Here is a 9,128-nt window from a genome sequence, read left to right as displayed (position 1 = left end):
GGAGTATTGCTCTAAAGGCATCTTAAGATGAAGATGATTCTACCTCCCTAGATGAAGAAGATGCAGAAGGTGATGACAATGATATCGCACTCATCACAAGAAGTTTCAAACGAATACTCAACAAGAGCAGATTCAGAAAAGGTGGACCTAGCAATTCACTCCCAAATTAGTTCAACAACCTGAGAAACAAAGGGAAGCTAGAGTTTAACAAAAAGCAAACTGATAAGTGTTTTGAATGCGGCCAACCTGGACACTATGCAAGTGAGTGTCCAGTGATGAAGAAGAAAGAAGGAAGAAAATCAAGATTCAACAAATTTCAATTCACATGGAATGAGTGCAACTCCGATGGTGAAATTGAAGAGGATGAAGAATCTGCTCAATTGGCTTTTATGGCCATTGGAGATGATAAGGTAACATCTTATAACTCTCAATTTGAAAGTGATGATGAAAGTGATGATGATTTTGAATCTTTCATTATAAAATTGCATGATAGTTTGAAAGAATCTTATACTAGAAACAAGGAGTTAAAACAGAAAATTAGTTTTTTGCTTCGAAATAATGCAAATCTTTTTCAACAAAATAAAAAGTTGAAAGCTGAAAATGATTACTTTAAAAAGAGTGAGACTACTTTACATTTTGAGCTTGATAAAAAAACAAAACTTTGTGAATTGTTCAAAAAGGAACAAGGTGATTTGAAAAGAAGAATAGATGGTTTAAATGAATTGTTTAAACACAAGAAACAAGTCTGTTTTCAAAAGAATAGGTTGAATTCTAATTCCAATGAATTTGCTATCCACAGGAAAAGGCAAGTCAGATTTATTAAACCCGTTCATGTGAATCACTCCTTGATTATGTGTAATTTCTATTGTAAAAAAGGTCACATGAAAAGTGATTGTTATGTGAGAAAGAATATAAAAAAAGGCATAAAATGCATGTGGATAGTTAGACATGATACTAACTCTAACAAATAGGAGATTTTGTTAATCATTGCAGTGATTCTTGTTCATAATGTTTTTTTTTTGATATTTCTGATACTTTGATCTGAATTTTTGAATTTTACTGAATCTGTATGATATCAAAAGGGAAAGAAAAGAACAATTCTGATCTAAAGATGATTGGCTTTGTCAAAACTCTCTGTCATATGTTGATACTTCTTTTGATATCAAATTCTCTGTGATATGTTGGTGATTGTTGTCATTTTTCTGTTTTTATACTCTGTTATTGTTGTTGGATTATGATAGTTGATTTTTTTTTACTCTTATCTTATGATGACAAAAAGGAAGAGATATGGATGCTATGTGTAAGGGGGAGTTTTTCTGAAATTATAAGTTTGGATGTAATGTTTGAGGGGGAGCTTATACTTATTTTTGTTTCTTTCCATCCATTGTTTTGTCATCATCAAAAAGGGGGAGAATGTTGATCTTGATCCCTATTTTTTGATGTTTACAAAACAAATGGACGATACTAATATTTCTTCAAGATATACTTTCAATCAAGATATACTTTCAGTTTTGAAGTTATTTGATTCCATGAATAAGTGCAATTGAAAGAAGACAAAGGTTGTTGAAAGCTGTCGGACGCTCAAAAAGACAACATCGGACGTCCGACAACCATTGAGTATCTTCGGACGCAGAAAACCAGCCTACCGGACGTTCTAAGGAATTGAAGAAAAATTTTCAATTTTACATCATACATTCGGACGTAGAAACCAGCCTACCGGACGTCCGAAAGAATTGAAAAAAATCTCTTAAACTCTTTGCCTGCTGTCGGACGCATAAAACAGGGCTATCGGACGTCTGACACTGCCAACGGATAGTTGACTGTTCAGCTACTTTCTATCCATTGGAAGTATTTATGAGGCACTTTGTGACAGCCCCACCTTCCCCTAAGGCGAACCAAAGAGGTTAGCGGACTGCCTGCCCAACTCTCGCCAGGACTAACGGTGCAGTTTAGAACGATCTATTGCGTTCGTGAACTTATAAACGCGCGTAAACAAGGCAAAAGGACAAAATAACCCAACATAAAAAAAATGAAATTCGGAGTCGGCCATGAATAGCAACCAACCCGTCAGAACGCAACCAAATATCGAACAAACATTCACATCTTGAACTTTAGTAACTACAATCCAAAGTGACATACAAAAGTTGTCAAAAGTGAATATATACACGGTTTGCCAAATTGAAAGTGAAAATGGCCCTAAAGATACATTTAGGGTCCCACTTCATATACAATACAAAAGAGATATTCATCTAGTTCATTCAGCAACCATCTATCAAGATTCATTCCAAAAGAGTCATATTCCTGTAAGGAAAACAAAAGGAACGTGTGAGCTAATTGCCCAGTGATATACTATCACTTACGCAACCAATTGCATATAAGCATCAAGCTTTCATTCAATATAGTAAAATAAGCAAAGGCACACGTCAAATATGGTGATAAAAGGATACAGATGGCTCTCAAGAGCCCTTTCCTCGTTTGCATTTCTTGATCGAACGTCATTGACTCTCCGTCAATGTTCAACAACAACCAACCGTAGACTCCACTTTACTTCCATTCCTTCCACCTAACATTCCCCAACCGGGCCCGAAATCCAAACACTTGCATTGTGGTATTACTCGAGTAAATCGGAATCGAGAGTTTCTCATACTATAAGATTCCATATAACATTGCCCCAAGGCACATTAATTGGCACGACCAATCCCTCGCCGGCTCGATTCAATCAATTACCAATGGGGTTGAGCTCAAGGATAACAATTGTAGTCGTTGGAGACTCGTCCAAACGACACTAAGTCATGTATTTCATTTCATATAACATTTCATATAACATTCCAATAACTTTCCAATAACATGCGAAACAATAAGTGAGAGTGATAAAGTACACTCTCATTTCAATCAATTAACATTCAAAATCTCAAGTTCAAGTATCAAAGTCATATAATAACACACAAGTGAGTAGTACACTCACCAAGCTCGCAAATGTGGTTTCATCCACTTCCGTCAAAAGAACGTTGTGCACCACGGTCACGTCCTAAAACATGCAAACAAATACAATGAGACTCGATAACGAGTCATAAACCAAGGCCAAACATGACCCCAATAGGGTTCCATAAGCATATACAAACATTAAAGAAAACCAGAAATTTCGGAAATGTAACTAGCTTTGGCCCTGAAAAAAAAATAGTTTTTGTCCTCCTTTTGCGGTAATGGCACCAATTTCACTACGATTATCGGATGAGGGTACAAGATCCACCATTTCGAAGCTAAAAGATAGGGATACAACATCACAGAAGGTCACTCAACCCAGTTTTGAGTGCAAACAGGTAAAAAATGCAAGATACTACATCAAAAACGTAAAACAGATTCACCAAAACGCATTCTAGCGGAAACCTCATAACTCAGGCTCTCCAAGTCCAAATCCAGAAATTCCAAAACCAGTTGAAATCTAAGAAATAGGGATAAATTTCATCAGAAGGCCTCAACAACCAATTCGGAAGCAATTCCAGCCAAAACAACCAATTACAGGCGCAATTCTTACATTCAGGTAAAACCAGAACAGTAATAGTAATTTCGACTTTTCTCATTCTATACTACTCCGATTGACCTGAAATTTTGTAGGCACCTCTAAAATGTCATTCCCTACAACTTTCATGTTTTAAGTCAAGGCCAATTCGGCCTCTAACTAGGAGCTAAAAATTCAGGTAGAATGCTCCCTCAAGAATCCTAATTTTCTGAAATTTCTTCCAAACCAGAAATTGGTTGCAATTAATCACTTTTTCCACCTCCTAGAGTCATTATATACCATTTCTAATCATCATAGATAGCCACACAATCATGCTTATATTAAAACAGAAAAAAATCCCCAAAAATAATAAAACTTCATCACTTCAACCACAAATCAAGAAATAAACCATAAACTTGCATCTCATACTACCACTAAGCATGATTTAAGCATCAATTAAGGGAGGAGGGTGGTTCTTCACAACTTACCTTAAAACAAGAGAGAGAGAGCTATTGGACACCTTAACTTTCCAAATAACTTCACACAACAACTCACCAACACCTCCTTAAGTGGTTTTATGGAGCAAAATCAAGGTTGGATGGTTGGTTTGATGATTTGGAGCAAGCTTGAAGAGTTTTCTTCCTTGTGCTTAGAGTAAGAGAGAGAGAAAGAGAGAATGAGAGGGCCGGCCACCATGGAGGATTTTTTTGATGATTTTTGGGTCATTTTTAAGCTATTTTAACCAAATTGGTAAAAGGGTGAATAGTGTTCAAAAGGGTCAAACCACTCCTATGGTGACATTTGTCACCTTTTAATAAATACTTACCTACCTTTTCTCTCTTATACCAATCCACTTAGCACCCTCTACTTATCTCTTAATACCCGGTAAATTAATTCCAGTATTCAAAACTTAACCTAGTTGGCCGAAATTTTTCAAACTTTTCGCACTAGTGGGTCCCACGTCCGGTATACGCTCTTAATTTCTAAAAATCCATTCGATACTAGAAAAAGCATCTAAAAATTATATCTGCTCCTTAAATTCATCTAGAATTTTTCCTAAGCACGAAAATGCAGAAAACAAGCCATAAAAATACGAGAAACCTAGAAAATCAAAATTACGGGTTCTCACACACTTTCTTGGCTCTATATAAATAGTGGTTGGTCAGATATTTTAAACAACTTTGGCACACTGAAGATACAAAAGATCTAGAGAGATTTTAGTGAGAAAATACTCTTCAAAGAAGATTTGTAGTCTGAGTGGTTTGAGGTTCATTGTAAACTTTTCATTTGTGAGTGAATACTTCATGAGTGTAGCTCTGTGAGGGTTATCCGAGTGATAGTAAAACTTTCTCGCTTGACCAAGTGCGGCTTGGGACGAGGAGGAAGTGATCCTTCCTTTGTACACAAGAGTGATTGTAATTCATCAACTTGAAGTAGCTTGTTTGAATCAATCTACAAGCTCAAGAGGAGTTGGGTAGTTAATTGGTTTGCAATTCTTTCCTTTTTATTTACTTATTCTTACGTTTATGATCTTTAAATTGTTTATCTCTTCTACTCACAAGCACTTGTGCTTTCTTATCAACTGCTCCATTGTGTGGTCGCCTAGAAAAGGGTTGTTTTCGGGCCTTATATAAAGTAAAATAAGAGGGAAATATACATTAAGGTTTCAAAAGTAGGAGAAAAGTTAAAGCAATTTTTGGGTCCTCACATGATTTATGTGGGATAAAAAATTGATTAAATAATAAAATAAAGTGGAAAACATGTTTGTAGAATCACAAACATTTTTATTAAATACAGTATGTAAATATGGAATAAAAACACCAATTCACATTTTATTGATTCGTGAAAGTGTTGTGAGACTGTAGATACGCAAAAATTATTAAAACCAATTCCTTTTAATTTATAGGTAAAAATAGAAGCACTGAACAACATAGAATTTTGGAGATATCTATAAGGCATTTTAACTCCAAGGGTGTTGCCATCGCTTATATGTTGGGGACTGTGGAAGGCTCGGAACATGGCGATGTACGACGGCGCAGCAGCGTCACCGGCACAGGTTTGCAGGGAGGTACAAACTCTTTTGCTTAGCATATCTCAGGTTCGTCCTTTCGTCCAGGTGGCACGGGATGATAGGGAGCTGGCCCACTTGGGTATATTACTTCGCATGGAACGGAGGAAGTCCGTGCTGCCCCGCTGGATTGCATGGTTGCGGCCGCCTATCGGGTGTATCAGGTTAAATATTGATGGCTCTTCTTTAGGGAATCCAGGACTCTCTGGAGCAGGAGCGATTTTTCGTGATTCAGGTGGTAACATCCTTTGTGGCTTCTCGTGGTTTTTGGGATCCCGGACAAACATGGAAGCGGAGGCCATGGCATTACTGGAGGGTTTGTTACTCTCCGCTACTTTTCATTCTTTGCACGTTGAAATGGATTCTTAGGTATTGCTGAAGATGGTGAACGGCGATGGTGCAGTTCCTGGGAGATTAGGGCTTACTATCTCGCGTATCAAATCTTTGGTGCTCGGACGCCAGATCACTTTCACTCATGTTTACAGTGAGGCAAACGCGGTTGCTGATGCCCTGGCGCGCCTGGCAAGCACCACGCATGTTTGTCAGTCCTTTCCCCCCTCCCCTTTGCCTGCCCACATACGGGGGTTAGCCCACCTAGATAGGATACAGATGCCTTATGTCCGTTTGCCTTAGTCTGACTGGCGGTCTGCTAGCTTCCTTGGTGTACGTTAATGATCATTTGAATAACATTTGGAGTGGCGCCCGCCCCCATAACTGGGGTTAGCCAATGAAAAAAAAAACATTTTTGTGTTTCACCATCTTTTATGTTTTACTTTTTTGTGTCATGTGACTCAATATTTTTTTCCAATAGGAGCTTTATATTCTAACTTAAAATATAGCAATATCCACAACCACCATTTATGGGCATTAATGTCATTTTATCCAAATTTTGATACAAAGCTCATCATTAATGTTAATATTTGAATAATCAATGTAGGGGGTAATGTGTATATATTTAGAGTTCATGGGGGCAAAGTATTACTAGAGGCCAAGTTCATGAAGACAATGTAATTAACCTTAAAATTTATATGGAGATGTGACGACCCCACCTCCCCCTAGGGCTTACCCCAGGGTTTAGCGGACCGCCTGCCCAACTCTCGTCAGGACTCACTCACTCACTTCAAGAAAATAGGTTGCAACCTCGAGAGTAAAAGAAATAACAGTTCCCAAGTTTGGAACGTACAAATACATTCATTTCTATTTCAATCATCCATACAATCCCAAATATATCAAAAGATATGAGTTCCAGATACATTCATCCCTAATCGAGCACTAGCGCGAGTACAATATAAAAAACTAGCACGAGTACAATATCAATATTTCAAAAACTAAATTATGCTAGCCTGTACCAGTCTCACGCCCTCGCTCGTACCTCCTGTAAGGAAAATAAATCTAATAGAGTGAGCTAAAGCTTAGTGAAGTTCCAAATAGCAAGTTGACCATTAATTAAAAGTACGAGTATTAAAGTAGCAAAGTTGCGAGCATAACAAGTCAAGAAAATGAGTAATAACACTTCAAGTAGCAAATATCAAAATGAGCGAGTGGAAAGTTTTTGAAAAGAAACAATAACACTACAAGTAATAATCATTTCAATGTATAAGAATACAGATGGCTCTCAAGAACCAAATTCCCGTTGCTTCACCATAGCTTGATCAAGTAGTAATTGACACTCCGTCAACTTCCAAGTAAAGTAACCAGTCCAGTAGTGCCCCACTTAACGTCAGTCTCCGTCCACCATTCAACCCTTTTATCGGGCCCGAACGTTCAAATAAATACGTGTTGTAATACTCGAGCATACCGATTAGTCGAGGTGGTATCACTCCACTCGACAAAACAAGAGACCCATGGTTCGTTATCTAATCGACCAAACCCTTGCCGGCTCGACCTAATACTTCTAATCATACACATTTTCTTACCTAATACTCATTCTTATCCACCAAATTTAATACACACACCTCACCAAGTGATCACACTACTAAAATGCACCAAAAACCCTAGTATGCACAAAAAACCCTAACTTATGCCATTCCTTTAGAAAAATTATAATTTGAGTTATAAATATCAAAAATTCATACAATTTGGCCCGTTAAAAACTAGACTTAAAACACTAATAATCTTTAGAAGACACCTCAAAGAAATTCAGCTCATAAGTTAGTCCAAATTGAGCCATAAGCTACTACAACATTCCTATGTTTACTTGTGTAGGGCAGAATTTTCATTCAATTTTGCCAAATTTCTGGAATTTATAGAGATTGAATCAAACTCTGAATTTTCTACTGTAGGAAGTCCTATAAGTCTAGTTTCAAGCGCAACAAACAAAACTCAATTCTGACTTTTCTATACGAAGTTATAGCTAATTTTCCAAAGCTGCGCAGAGCCTCTTGCGAAAATTTCTAGATTTTCTAACAACTTGAGATTATGAAACTTTTCTTAACAAAATTCAACCCACTTAACGTCAGTCTCCGTCTACCATTCAACCCCCTTACCGGGTCCAAACGTCAAATAAACGCGTGTGGTAATACTTGAGCATACCGATTAGTCGATGAGGTATCACTCCACTCGACAAAACAAGAGACCCATGGTTCGTTATCTAATCGACCAAACCCTTGCCGGCTCGACTCAATTAACTAGTCAGTGGGGTTTGGGTTCCCAAGTAGTCAACATAGTCGATGACCAATCGACTTAGTCAAGAAAAAAAGTACAGAGACGGGAATGAGAGGCACCTCCTACTCGAATCGAGTGTGGTACATGCTGCCGCTCAACACTTACAAGTCAAGCACAAGTACAAATACAAATACAGGTCAATGCAAATCAAGTTACTTGTATAAGCATGAATGATATATCAAGTGTTTAGTTGAGTTAGGTCAAGTACGATAAAGTACACACTTGCTCGACCAAACCAGGCAAATCTTATCCGATCACTTTGGTAAAGAATTTAAATCAAGTATCAAGTTCAATCATGTATTTGGAAGCACTCACCAAAGGTCTAGTGCTTTTGAAAAATCATGTTCAGGTCCAACTCCTTGGTTGGAGTCCAAATCTGCGATAAAATATCATTTAAGAATGTAAAATTCTGTAGAGTTTGAAACATAGAAGTTTCGCTTCAAGAAAGTCAAATAAATGAAACTTGTTTAAGTGGTGATTATATGGCTTATCAAACTCTACAAAACTCATGCTCGCTCTTTTAGTTTCGATAGAGAAGTGATTTATACTCTTAAAGTCACACTTAGTATGACAAATCGAGAAAATCGTATTTTGAAGGGTTGCTATTTTCACTTTTTAAAAGATACGAGTTTCGGTCGAATTCAGGTCATATATTTCTACTAACGGTAACTTGACTACCGTAGACAATCCAAGTTCACTTCGACTTCAAATCGTTGCTCAATTCTCAAGTTCACTCGCCTAACCCTTGAGCGAAAATTTGGGCGGCATGCCTTTTGTATTTCGCTATATTCCAGCCATTTATGGCTTCATTATTTTCCTCAACTCAGCCCAAATTCAACACATGAGCAAGCTTAACAAAATAGCTCTTCAACTAGGCTCAATATCATCCAAATGCAA

The 9,128-nt window shown here is 37.4% G+C and overlaps 1 protein-coding gene across 1 annotated transcript; it reads left to right on the top strand.

Moving 5' to 3' along the window:
• Nucleotides 1-5,516: 5,516 nt before the first annotated feature.
• LOC113693502 (uncharacterized) lies at nt 5,517-5,936 on the top strand. The gene has a single exon (XM_027212033.1). It carries the CDS (start codon nt 5,517-5,519, stop codon nt 5,934-5,936), a length of 420 nt encoding a protein of 139 aa, XP_027067834.1.
• The last annotated feature ends 3,192 nt before the right edge of the window (nt 5,937-9,128 follow it).

Source organism: Coffea arabica, chromosome 6c (genome assembly GCF_036785885.1).
Source record: "Coffea arabica cultivar ET-39 chromosome 6c, Coffea Arabica ET-39 HiFi, whole genome shotgun sequence".
Lineage (NCBI taxonomy): Eukaryota > Viridiplantae > Streptophyta > Magnoliopsida > Gentianales > Rubiaceae > Coffea > Coffea arabica.
Note: the sequence above shows the minus strand (reverse complement) of the source record. Positions and strands in the feature narration are given on the sequence as shown.

Bases quoted from the DNA above. Each gene is read 5' to 3' on its own strand.
- LOC113693502 (XM_027212033.1), top strand. From the start codon at position 5,517: ATGGCGATGTACGACGGCGCAGCAGCGTCACCGGCACAGGTTTGCAGG.